Source organism: Sorex araneus, chromosome 2 (assembly GCF_027595985.1).
Source record: "Sorex araneus isolate mSorAra2 chromosome 2, mSorAra2.pri, whole genome shotgun sequence".
NCBI classification, from domain to species: domain Eukaryota; kingdom Metazoa; phylum Chordata; class Mammalia; order Eulipotyphla; family Soricidae; genus Sorex; species Sorex araneus.
The window spans coordinates 210,737,405-210,751,451 of NC_073303.1; the positions used below are offsets into that span (position 1 = coordinate 210,737,405).

Genomic DNA, 14,047 nt, shown 5'->3' on the forward strand with positions numbered 1-14,047 from the left:
AGGTTCACGTCCTGGAAGTCAATCATGATACCTCCTTATTATAACACTATCGAACTTCAGACTTAGAGTACTTCTCTTTCAATCACCACTTTTATGCTTGATCATGCATGTTTTTCCAATGCTTTCATATTGTAGATATTTGCATGGGTATTTTTAACAGTAACAAAAGTCTCATGATGGAGACGTTACTGGTGCCCGCTCAAGCAAATCAATGAACAACAGGATGACAGTGACGTTGATATAGACTAGTTATATTTTATATTTCATTAACCTTCAATGCTTATTTTGTCCAAACCATAATATTTTAGCTGTTTCATTTTTATGTTTAGACTGGCCTCGTGACTCTTTTGTCTTTTTATTTTTATCCTTCTCACACACACACACACACACATATTGGATTTTGGGCCACACCTGATAGTTTTCAAGGCTTATTCCTGGGGAAACTTATGGGGTGCCAGTGATTGACCTATGTCAGATGCATCAAAGCAGTCAGGTAAGGCAAGTGTTTCACAAACTGTAATGTTTCCAAGATCCCTCATAATCATTCTATAAAAAGTTTCATATGTTTCACTTGCTAATGCAGTTAAACACAAATTTAAGATGGTTCAAAGTTGTAATAATTTTATCTATTAAATTTATCTGTGGGAAAATGATTCATCTTCCACATAAAATAATGAAATGATAATTCTGTTTTTTTCCAATCTTTTTGATAATCACATGAAGTTATCTAGGTTATATTTGATTATATATTCAATGTTCAACAAATATTTGTGGGTCATTTATTATTATTTAGGAATCTAGAAATACATTTATTTTACCAGACTATAGAATAAAAACATTAAATTCGATTTTTCTCAAGGAATTTATTTTTTCAGGAAATCAGAGATAAGAAAGTAGCAAAGGATGAGAATTAGTTAAGAAGATTCTGCAGTGTCTTAAGCATAAAGTAAAGAGATTATTGTATTTTGAAATGAGTTTCAGAGATTGAGAATTAGTTAGATGTAGAGGCCACTTGCTTTAGGGATAAAACACTAAAAGTGCAAGGGCACATAGATTTCAAGAGCAGGATATTGGTCTGAAATGGCAGGAGTTTAATAGTAGCCAGTATAGGGTGTGAATAAAGACTAATCAACTGGTGGCTGGAATGATAGCACAGCGGGTAGCGCCTTACACTCGGCCGACCCGAGTTTGATTTCCAGCATCCCATATGGTTCCCCGAGCACCGCCAGGAGTAATTCCTGAGTGCATGAGCCAGGAGTAACCCCTGTGCAATGCTGGGTGTGATCCCAAAAGAAAAACAAAAAAAAGACTAATGAACTGTGAATCTGCAGTACGTATGGATCTGATTTTCTCCCATGCGTGTAGGGGTAACTGGTGAATTTCAGAAAAGGAAAGTAGTGGATTACAACTATATTTTTGAAGTTTCAAAGGGAAGAATATAGCAGGGCAAAACAAAGATGCCAAAATGAGTGAAATGACTTGTTAATGATTGATTAAAAAAAACTATTTATTGCATAAACGAATAATACACTAAGTGCACCAATAAGTGAAAAGTCAAACTATTTTAACGACACTAGTAGCTCAAGTTGAGGACTTAAATTTTGTTTTGTTTTGTTTGAGGGTCATGCTCTGTGATGAAAAATAATTGACTTTAATAAGACTATCTTTATTCAATGGGTGATCAGAATTGGGTGTACTCTAGACAAGAATCTTGTAGTTTACCCCTTACATTTAATAAGTGGACTAATTCAGCTGGAGCCCAGGACTTCTGAATTATATTCTTTTATGTAAATGGCACATTACCTTTCATTAAATTCTGTAATCATCTGTTTATACTTTAGAAACATTATGGACCATTTTCCAGATCTTAAGGTGAAATAGCAACCATTCCTGTTTTTTCTTTTTTTTGCCATTGGGACTTGAAATAGTATTCTTCTTAGGATTTTTAAGCAATGTAATAGTAGCATTATGTGTGTATATGTTGAAATATTTGCCAAGTACTCCATCTAACCCTTACCCCTTCTTCTCCTGATTCTCTTTCAGACAACAATGCTATGGATGAAAAGGTTTTCAATCCTATTTTTTCTCTCCCCTCCTGAGGGACCTTGTCTTTTGTACATGTTTGTTTGTGACATGTTAGACCTGTTTTGGTTTTTTCTGCTTCGGTTGTGAAATGTGCATGTTATGCCAGCTTTCCATTCTTTGATTGTCCTCTGGTGTGCCCTGTATGTTGCATTTATGAAGGGAGTCACACCTTCCTGCTGTGCTCTTTTTAGCTTATAGTTGCCCACCTAGGGGGTCTGCTTCTGTCAAGCTCAGCATCTGTTCTTAAGTCTGGCTAATCATCACCTCCTGACTAATTCATGATCTTCACTGCACATACACAATTTTATGGGGGAAAAATAGAATTTGGGAGTCTGGTATACTTCCTGAATGTTCGCCAGTGCTTTGGTTTCAATGCTGACAGCTTATATCAAAACTTCCACGCACCAAAGCATAGCAGCTTTGACTTGGAGCTGACCCTGCTTTTAGCATCTGTCCTTGTAGGTGTTACGTGTCTAGTGCAGTTGACCTGTGTCCCAGAGAAACACAACTGGGGTATGCTAACAAAAAAAAAACAACTATTTGCTTTTGTTTTCTTTTGTTTCCTCTTTCTCACTTAAGGCTCGAATAGTAAGCGGAAATGATTTGGATGCTTCCAAATTTGCTGCGCTCCAGGCATTTGGTGGGTAAGTACATTCATAACCTTTCTCAATCATTTAATTCGGCATTGGCTGAGTTCCCAACATATGTATTTTGTATGCAGAATGTTGCATAATGGAGTAATTAGCTAGTCCCCCTGTTGCTTTCTTTCATTCACAATAAAGTAGATTTTACAGTTTTTTAGTGTATGCATGTATATCTCACTTACTAAATTAGTCATTAGAATTATTCCATACACAGATTAAATAAAATAATTTTACATTAACAGTTCATATAATGCAATTAATATTATGTCTTTTTCTGTTTACACTTGATGATATGTGCTTGAAAATTTTTCTATTAGCAGTATGTTAATTTCAGTCTCATCTCATTGTTTTCATATTTACATTTAATGACAGTAGAAAATACTTAAAATTTAGCTACAAAATAATGTATGAATTGCATTGTTGATATAAAATACTCAAGTAAAGAGCAAAGGATTGTCTTTAATGCGCATCTTTAGACATTAGTATCAGTGTTGCTTCTGTTTTTATAAGAACTTTCCTGATCGTTTGTCTATACAGTGATGTTCATATAGAATAAGTATATATGTATTTGTATTGTGTGTTTCTGGATTAACATTTATTTACGCTATATGTAAATAAATAGTCAGCAAATACTGATATTATAGCAGTACTATACAGTTATTTAATATATAATGATTCATTTCATCTTTTCTGTGGCCGTGTGAGGTAAGTACTGTTTTTATCTCCATATTGTAAATGTTGAAACCTGTACATAAGGCAATTTAAATTTGTTCCTTTTGGGGTCAGAGAGATAGTTCAGGGTTTAAGGTTCTTTCCTTCAATGCCATAGACCACAGTTCAATCCCTGAAACTGAACATACCTCCCCCCTCCCCACCTACCGCCACCCCCTCACCCACAACCCCAAAAACACAGAACCAGGAATCTTTCTGAGAACCAAAGAATGTGGCCTTCTCCCCTCCCTACTCTCCATTTTTTTCTCTTTATAAAAACCTAGTAAGTGAAACAGTCAACATCCAAACACAGTTTAATTCCAGAGTCTGTGATCTGAATCACTATGCTTTGTCATATTAGTGATTTATGGGTTATTTTAACTTTCTTTTACCATTTAAAAATTACTTGATAAACTTTCCACTTCATTTTCTAAGTGGCAAAGGTCTTTAAAAACCTTACATACTATTGTTCATTCTACTAGTGAACTACCCGAGACTATTTCTAGATATCAGTTTTGTAAAGGATGTTTTAATTAAACTTAATTGATTTTTGGAGTGTAATTTGTGGAAAAAATCTTTATAAGTATAAAAACATCTATATAGATATACTGATATTAGGTTTTGTTTGTTTTTGGGTGGGCCACACCTGGTGGTGCTCAGGGCTTACTCCTCATTTTGTGCTCAAGAATCACCCTGGGTGGGATTCAGGGGACCATATGGAATGCTGACCCAAGTCAGCCAAATGCAAGCAAACAGCCTACTCGCTATAAAATTCTTATAGCATTTCTGTATAAGTAACATAGAAATTGGACTTATTTTACATTTTTTACAGGCAAAGAAATAATTTCAGTAATCACATTATTCTTTTAAGTGCATTTCTTGTTACATATGTCCTTCCACATGTTACTTATTTTAAATTAAAAATAAGTAAAAGTATCAGATCTCAAGTTTAAATTTCTAAGAAAATAACACTATTTTAATTTTCCCAAATAAAAATAATTAGGGTGTTCTTTTATGTCTATATATTTCAAAATATTACATGTGAGAAATTATTTCTAATTCTTATTGTTATGTAACAATGTTTTCAATGTTATAAAACAAGTTGTGATAAATAATCATCATGGGGTATTGATAGAACATTTAGGTAGCAAATACTCTCTTCTTCCCACAATATTGTATCTCTTTGTGTTTACTAAGTTAATTATAACTTGATAAAATAAAAATGGCTATCTTAGATTATAGTATAGATGATTATAATTTAAGAAATATGTTTATGCATGATCTGTATACTTATATGACTTTATGATTGTATAGTTCCCAAAACACCTCCAGCTGTGATGGTTCATACTAACTTGCTTTCCTAATTTATATTTGAATATGGACTTTTATCACTGTCAAAGCAACAAACCACAAACCTAATCTGTGTCAATATTTTTCTTGTAATATATCCCTTCCACATCTGTACTGTAACACTGTTGACCCATTGTTCATGGATTTGCTCAAGTGGGCACCAGTAACATCTCCGTTGTGAGACTTGTTACTGTTTTTGGCATATTTGATATGCCACGGGTAGCTTGCCGGGCTCTTCAACAGGAAAGGAGGAATTGAACCCGGGTCAGCCATGTGCAAGACAAGCGCCCTACCCGCTGTGCTATTGCTTTAGTCCACATCATTTTCCAGATATTGCCTATTTCAAAGACTTCCCCAGGGATTTTTTAACTATGTTGTGTGAGAAAAGGGTGATGATTTCCAGTTATTAAGCAAATTGATTTTAATTTGAAGATTTATTTCTTTTTGAAGAATTGGAGGCCATATTTTAAATATAAGCCTTTACTCACAACCTGTTTCAAAAATTTTTGACTTTTGACATTTTTATTTCTTTTAAATAAATGCAATATTACCATATTTCTCAGAAATACCGTAAATACTATAATGCTGGGAAAGCCAAGACTGATGCAGACTTTTGAAATAGGGAGCCATTACTCCTTCATATTAGTGCCACTGAGCACTTTGCTTCTAATCAATTCAGATTCTCTCTTAGGAATTCAGAACTAAACCACATCCACATTTCTTCTGCCCTTCCTAAGTGTCAATGAAAGAATAGTCTATGTACTCTGAAGCAAATAATGAACTGAGTGATACTGGTATCTCATTTCTTATGCTCTTTGTGCAATTCCTTCAAGTATTGCTGGAAAATTAAGTGGTGAGTCATCCCAGTAGCAACATCAATATGCTTTGTGGGTTGGCTGTGTAGGGGCAGGTGTCCTACACACAGTATTTTATTTCCAGCTCATGAAAAACTTTTAGCACTGTAACACTGTCATCCCATTGTTCATCGACTTGCTTGACTGGGCACCAGTAATGTCTCCATTGTGAGACTTGTTGTTACTGTTTTTGGCATATAGAATACGCCACAGGGAGCTTGCCAGGCTCTGCTGTGCAGATGAGATATTCTCGGTAGCTCGCTGGACTCTCCGAGAGGGACGGAGGAATCGAACCCGGGTCGGCCGCATGCAAGGCAAATGCCCTACCTGCTGTGATAATAGTCCTTTGGTTCTTTGATTTCACATGACTTTAATTGTTCGTTTATAAACATATGTAGCCAGAATTTCATTTTTTCCTGATGAGGAATATTTCAAGGCTTATATACTTCAATATATCATTGACACATATATCAGTATATATTAGTACATATAAATATATATTACATATATGGTTTGCAAACACTTTTTTTCTTATTGCTCTAAAGGTACAAATCTTTCCTTTTCCAGAACTCTGAGAAATATCTCAGACAGTGATGGGGATAGAGGGAGACAGGTGGTTTAGGAGAGATGCTCTTCTTTGCTCCTGCTCTTTCATAACAGTTCAAGATCTTTTCAGGGCAGTTGTCAAAAGCCTCATTTCCTCTCCCAGTAAGGAAAGTGCATCTCCTGTTCAGGGATCTGCACTAGCTTGAGTTTAACTTCAGAATCTGATGGCTTCCCCTCCCCCCTCCCGGGCTGTTACCAGCATTACTGCACCTGTCATAGGCATCTGTAAAAGGCGAGAAACAATTCGAAATAGAGGAAAATCAAGGGTTAATTTTGAACAACAACAAAAAAAACAGAAGGAAACAGAAGGATGACAAATAGAAAAGGAAATTTTGGTTATACTTAGTTTTCAAGGAAATAAAATAGTCAAAGTCCTGTTTTCAAGGTTGCACAATTACTAGTAGGATCAAATTCAAATGGTGAATGTAAGTTAACTATAGACCAAAGCTTTATATAATTCTTTTACAAATAAGTTTATATAGTTTTAAAATAGTGGAATTTTTATCATTTAAAAAATGACCTGTTATGTCACACACATAAATATTGTTAGTATTTGAGATTTCTTCCATCAGCCTGACATGTTTCTCTTTACCTATAAGGATTAGGCATTTACTCTCTTCATATCCTCCACCTCTCTCTTGTTCTTGATGTTTTGCAAATCCTAAAATCATCCATCCAACATGGACATTAAGGTTATTTTTAAGTTTAGAATCCCTTAATTTCTTTTGATATTCAGAGAATTTCTCTGATAGGAGATTTCTTTGGTTCCATTTTTTCCTATTTTATCCATAAGTCAGATACTCAGATACTCTTAAGGACTATTTTATTCTTTTTATTTTTCAAATTTTATTTTAGTCAGAGTAATTTGCTCTGTAATTGCTCAGAGTAATTTGATAGGGTTTTATGCAAACAAGATTCCAACACTGCACACCCCCTCCCCCGACCCACACCAAAATGTTCATTTCATTCCTCCATTGTCTCAATGTAATCCTCTCAATATTCTCCTAATCCCTTAAACCTCTCTCACTGCCATGGTAAATTCTAGAGACCATGATTCTTTTGCTTTTAGTCTATTGTTATCCCCTTATTATGCTTCTTTTTTTAAAACTAAATTTTATTTTACCCTTACACTTTAGCATAAATGCTATGGGTTACAAAGTTGTTCATGATGGGTTGTTACAGACATTCAGTATTCCAACACCAGTGCCACCACCATTACACCTTGTCTCCACCATTGTTTCCAATTTTCCCAACCACCCCTAAAGCCCACCTCCATAGCAGGTCCTCAACAATTTATTTTATATTGCTTGTAATAAACTTGCCAACAGAATGATCAAAGATGTTTCCTTAGAAGAAAGTTAGTGAAGATTATTGTATCTCACCATGGAATCATTAAGTCCGTGTATGAGGCACTGTTGCAGGTTAAGTCATCTGTGTATTTTGCTCATTGAGATTGGTTGCCTTCCACATTCCATTCCATTCAACCTGGTGTGCTACTCCTGGTTTATCAATGTTGGAGAGTTTGAGATGTCACTTTAGGATCTTCAAAATTTTTAACGTGGTGATACAGCTGGAGTTAAATTTTTAACTGGTTGGCTACTTTGGGGCATGTGTGGGGTCGCCAGGGGCTCTGGAAGTACAGAGTAATGGGAAGAGGTAACCCATAACCTGACTCTGAAAGTCTGGAGATTTCGGTCACAAAACCCACATAACTGAGTTTTTTCAACAGATTAATTTCTGGATGAGGCCTGGCTGGGAACAGGCAGAAATTGTGGAGTGTGAAGCTTTCGGCAGTAGGGACTCTGGTGAGCACTGGGTTGACTAATCCCACTCTGGGGTGCTCCCGACTATAGCCTCACACTGGGTTCAAAAGAATCTCTGCACTTGTTGGTCTCTTTTGAGATTTACTTATGAAGAACCTTTTTTGTATTCAAGATAATAATTTTTCTTTCCTCCTATGCCCAGGTTTATTTTACAAAAGCGTTCCTGTATCCTATGAAAAAATGGTTTATTTTACACAAAAATTCCTATATGCTCTGAACATATTTTTTAAATAAAAGCCTTCACCTAACAGAATTCATTTTCTTAAAAGAATTTTATTAGTGAATCACTGTGAGGTACAGTTGCAGACTTACAAACTTTCATGCATGCATTTTAGTCATACAGTGATCAAGTGCTCATCCCTCCACGAGAGCCCATTTTCCACCACCAATGGTCCCAGCATCCCTTCCACAACTCCAACCCTGTCCGTCCCCTTCACCCCACCTTGCCTCTGTGGCAGGGCATTCCCTTTTGCTCTCTCTCCTTTTGGGTGTTAGGGTTTGCAGTAGAGGTATTAAGTGGCCCTCATGTTCGGTCTATAGTCTACTTTCAGCCCGCATCTCCCATCCCGAATGGGCCCTCCTAGCACCCTTTATTTGGTGGTTCCTTCTCTATCTGAGCTGCCTTTTCTCCCAGCATGTGAGGCCGGCTTCTAAACTGTGGAGTAATCCTCCTGGTACTTATCTCCACTATTCTTGGGTGTTAGTTTCCCATTCTGTTACTTTATATTCCACAAATGAGTGCAATCTTTCTATGTCTGTCCCTCTTTTTTTGACTCATTTCACTTAACATGATGCTTTCTATGTTGATCCACCTATATGTGAATTTCATGACTTCATCTTTTCTAACAGCTTGCATAATTTTCCATTGTGTAGATGTAATGTACCAAAGTTTATTTAACCAGTCATCTGTTCTTGGGTACTTGTGTTTTTTCCAGATTCTGGCTATTCTAAACAGTGCTGCAATGAACATATAAATGCAGATGTCATTTCTACTATACTTTTTTGCCTCTCCAGGATATATTCCCAGAAGTGGTATTGCTGAGTCAAATGGGAGCCAAATTTCTAATTTGGGGGGAAGTGTCCATACTGTTTTCCAAAAGGGAGGAACCAGTCGTCATTCCCAGGAGCAGTGAAGGAGAGTCCCTTTCTCCCCACATCCACGCCAACACCAGTTGTTTTTGTTCTATGGGATGTGGGCCAGTCTCTGTGGTGTGAGATGGTATCTCATTGTTGTTTTGATCTGCGTCTCCCTGATGATTAGTGATGAGGAGCATTGTTTCATGTGTCTTTTGGCCATTTGTATTTCTTCTTTGAGAAAATTTCTATTCATTTCATTGCCCCATTTTCTGATGAGGTTGGATGTTTTCTTCCTGTGGACCAACAAAATTCATTTTAATCAAGGTAGTAGTTAATGATTTTTGGGGAAAAGGAATATTTTGCTTTTATTTGACTTCCAAGTTTACTTATTTATTTACTTTTTCTGAGTGTTCTATTTTCTTCCAGGGCAATTGATACAAATGAGTTCTCTATAGATTTAGGTAAAAAATGAACATGAATGAAGGATGATTAATTAGTATAAGACATACTAATTCTTATAAGATAAACATGATCTACTTTAATAATTCATTACTACACGGCAACTCAGTCATTATCTTTTTTTTAGGTGATTTTTGTTTAAGCTATCTTTAGTTCTTCATAACATTTTCCTAGGCAGTGGCATACTAGTTTATTTGATTTTCCTTCATCAATATCTTCCACATTACTTCTAAAGTACACAGTTAAAAAATAATTTTCTAAGACATAGTCTTTTGTACTTATTTCTTAATGTTTAATTGTATTTTAGTGTAATGTTTCCTTCAAAGTTAGGAGTTGATCTTTGCTATGTAGATTTGATTATCCTTTTATATTTATATTTATCTCTCTTTTATGTTATCTTTCTTTTACATATTCTAGTTTCTCTGCATAGTTTACATCACTCCAGTAGAGTATATTAGCTAAGTTGAAAATTTAATAAGATTTTTAGTCTCCAAGTTGATTTTACAAGTCTAGCACAGGCCCTTTTTCACTTAGATTTCCTTCTATTAAGTTTATAAAGGTACTTTGTTTATTTTATACCTTCATTTATAAATTACTTTTGTTTTATAGTAGCAATCTCTTGTCAGAATTAATTCTATATAACTTCAGGTCTACTTTTAAAATAACACTGTTTGAACTGTCACTGTCACTGTTATCCAGTTGCTCATCGATTTGCTCGAGCAGGCACCAGTGATGTCTCCATTTTGAGACTTGTTTGTTACTGTTTTTGGCATGTTGAATATGCCATGGGTAGCTTGCCAGGCTCTGCCATGTGGGCGAGATACTCTCAGTAGCTTGCCAGGCTCTCTGAGAGGGGCGAAGGAATCGAACCCGGGTCGGTCGAGTGCAAGGCAAATGCCCTACTGCTGCACTATCACTCCGGAATGAGATATAGAATGAAATACTGTGAATTTTATTTTATTTTTTTTTATTTTTTTTTTTATTTATTTATTTTTTAATTTTTATTTTTTAAAAAATTTTATCACCATGTGGAAAGTTACAGAGTTCTCAGGTTTATGTCTCAGTTATACCGTATTCAAACACCATCCCTTCACCAGTGCCAATATTCCACCACCAAAATCCCCGGTATACCCCCCGCCCCCCACCCCAACTGTATAACTGATGAACCTCACTTTATTTTCTCTTCACCTTGATTACGTTCCATATTTCAACACAAAACTCACTATTGTTGTGGGAGTTATATCCCCAAACAAGATAACCCTAATTAGGAGGCATTTGATAATTAGTTTTCCATTCAAAGATTGTATGTTTTCAGGTGTTAGAAAAGGTCGCGCGGCCGCTAATGCTCGGATCTGTACCAGTCCCGAATCCTGGAGCCGTGTTAGTTGCTGCTCAGTGGCGCCAGGGTTCCATCTGGAGAAGGTGTGCTGGCGGCACCTCCTCCCTCCGACCCCCCAGTGTTGCTGGCCCCGATTCGGGTCCGGAGCATTGTCCGGGCTGCGTTGCTCACCAGAATGCCTGCCGCTTCTCTGTGGATTGTGGCATCAAGATCAATACTGTGAATTTTAAAAGGAGTTCCTCCTCCACACCCCCAACATAACAACAAAACAAAACAAAAATCAACTCACTGTCACTAAGGTGCTACATGAAAATAAAAGGAGGGTTTTTTCGTACTTTGGCTATACATTTATCACGATGCCACGTTCTTTCCTTTGTTTCTTTTTATATCTTAGTTTTTTTCGTTTGGCTGGTTTTGGTTTGGGGGACACACCCAGAAATGTTCAAGGGTAATTTTATTTTAATTAATTAATTAATTTATTTATTTATTTTTTGCTTTTTGGGTCACACCCGGCAATGCACAGGGATTGCTCCTGGCTCTGCACTCAGGAATTACCCCTGGCTGTGCTCAGGGGACCATATGGGATGCTGGGAATCGAACCCGGGTCGGCCGCGTGCAAGGCAAATGCCCTACCCGCTGTGCTATTGCTCCAGCCCCTCAAGGGTAATTTTATGAGTTTTCTGAAAGAATTCACATGAGAAGAGTCTGTGTCCCAACCTGTTCACAGTCTCCTGACTATACCTAATGCTCTCAGCATGTTGCCTGCACATTCCTTCAACATGGCAGAGTACTATGAAATATTGGTTTAGACACCAAATCTCTTCATTCGGGAAATGGGCCAACAGTAAGATCACCACCTTTCTGAAAACCACGGGAAAGGTAGAGAACTGATTTTTCAAGACAGTAGCTTTCTGTGAAAATCAAAGTTCCAACAAAAACCAAGAATTGCTTCTTTAAATGACCTTCCGCTCATAATCATTTCTCTCATCTAGGGTCAGAGGAATGCTTCACTAGACTTCTTTTGGAATTATTCAGGGAGAATGTGCTATATTTTTATTTAGTAAGTCGTGGGATACATATTGGTACTAGCCCCAGACACGAACCACCAGGTGACACCTTTAATATGTGGTGCTACAAGACGGACACGGACTTTTGTGCTTGGATACAAAACTGGCAGAAGATCTGTGGCCGGAAGGTCGAAATTACTAACTATAATTTAATATTTAATTGCATTTATAAACTCCATTACAGTCACTGTCATCCTGTTGCTCATCGATTTGCTTGAGTGGGCACCAGTAACGTCTCCATGGTAAGAGCTGTTGTTACTGTTTTTGGCATTTCAAATACACCACAGGGAGCTTGCCAGTCTCTGCCGTGTAGGTGGGATACTCTTGGTTACTTGCCAGGCTCTCCGAGAGGGATGGAGGAATCAAAACCGGGTCGGCTGCGTGCAACGCAAACGCCCTACCACTGTGCTATCACTCTAGCTCATGGTTTTAAAAATTAACTCATTAATTTTAACCCCCTCACTTCCTGTTGTTACTGGGACCAGCTGTCACACATCTGGGTATGGTACTCAAATACTAGACTATAGTACTGTGGATAGGGGGCTGGATGAATTTGTTGGGGCCTTTGTCATACGTTTGCCAGGATTCACACTCCTTTAGCTGTGATATTCATGCTCATTCTGGATGTAGCGCTCACTGGTGGGTCCCGTTTCAGTGTGGTGTTCTTACATGATTTAGTGGCTGTGCTCACTGGGGCTTGTCTGTCTCAAATGCAGTGTCCACAGCTGTCTGTCTGTGTGTGGGGCATCAGAAACTCTGTGTGTTTGGCACCTGGGATCCAAGGATAGAGTAACTAGGATTGTGTCTGGGAAGTGTGAGCAGCACCAGAGATTAAATTCGTAGCTTGATGCTAAGAAGCTGATTGATTTAGTAACTGAGCCACCATCAGACCTCTGAGCTCCACTCCCTTTTGGTGGATTACACGTATATTTTGTTAGGCTCTATTTGTATATACAGTGGGAAAAATTCATAAAATTCTGCAGAAGGATTTGTACAGTTGTATACTGATTTTAATGCACTAAAATTAGAGAATTAAAGTTTCACAACTTTTCCATTTTCTATTTTATAGCCTGATCTTGTGGCTTTGCATTTCTCGACTCAACAATACACTATAAATGTAGAAAGACACTTGAGTATCACCCACAGCAATCTGGGATGCTGTATAGGCTTTAAGTCATCTGATAAATTATAAAATAGATTCAGCTTTACACACACGCACATACATGCATACATACATACACACTGATGTCTAACAGACGGTAATATTATATACTCAGAAGACAGACCATAGAAATAATTTCTTCCAAGTTACTTTGTTTTCTTCTGTTACTGAATGTAATTGAACTTCCATGTAACCCTTAATTTCAGACAGGATTAAAACCCCCAAATTTATACTTATTGCAATGAATCACTTTTCTAAGTGATTCTAATAATAAAAGCAAATTTCTAAGATTTGCATTTATTCCTTTATTTATTAGCATTTATTCTTAAGTTTTGCATTTGTGTTCCAGAGGTTGCATATGACTGTCCATAGCAACAAGATGTAGAAAAAAACATTTTTGGTTTTTTTTTTTGCAGGGGGAGTCACACCTGGCAATGAACAGGGGTTACTCCTGCCTCTGCACTCAGGAATCACCCATGGCAGTGCTCAGGGGACCATATGGTATGCTGGGAATCGAACGCCCTACCCTCTGTGCTATTTCTCCAGCCTCAAATGACTACATTTTTGAAAAGGAAATCATAGCTACAATTCAGTCAGAAATTCCCTAGCCTGTTCCAAGCACTAGAGTAGTCCATAATTGTACACAACATAGGTCAGCGGCTTAGAAGGAGACTTCCTTTGCTTTTATTTTTAGAAAAACACCGATTTTGACCCCACTCAAGAACTGCCTTTACCCAGTGACTTAGGACACTAACATAGTCATTGAGATTCACTTTAAAGGAATCTCAAATCAGTGCATTCTAGTAACTTCTATTTGCTATGTCTACTTCCATTTTAGTAAAAGTAGTTATTTTTTTCATTTAGCCACTG

At 37.1% G+C, this 14,047-nt stretch overlaps 1 protein-coding gene across 1 annotated transcript in view; it reads left to right on the top strand.

The window, feature by feature from the left end:
• UNC13C (unc-13 homolog C) overlaps positions 1 to 14,047 on the top strand; it is a 473,794-nt gene that overhangs the window by 69,583 nt on the left and 390,164 nt on the right. The window contains exons 2-3 of the mRNA XM_055126062.1: positions 2,044 to 2,066; positions 2,665 to 2,729. Coding sequence (XP_054982037.1) covers positions 2,044 to 2,066; positions 2,665 to 2,729 — 88 coding nt within the window. The remainder of the gene's footprint in view (positions 1 to 2,043; positions 2,067 to 2,664; positions 2,730 to 14,047) is intronic.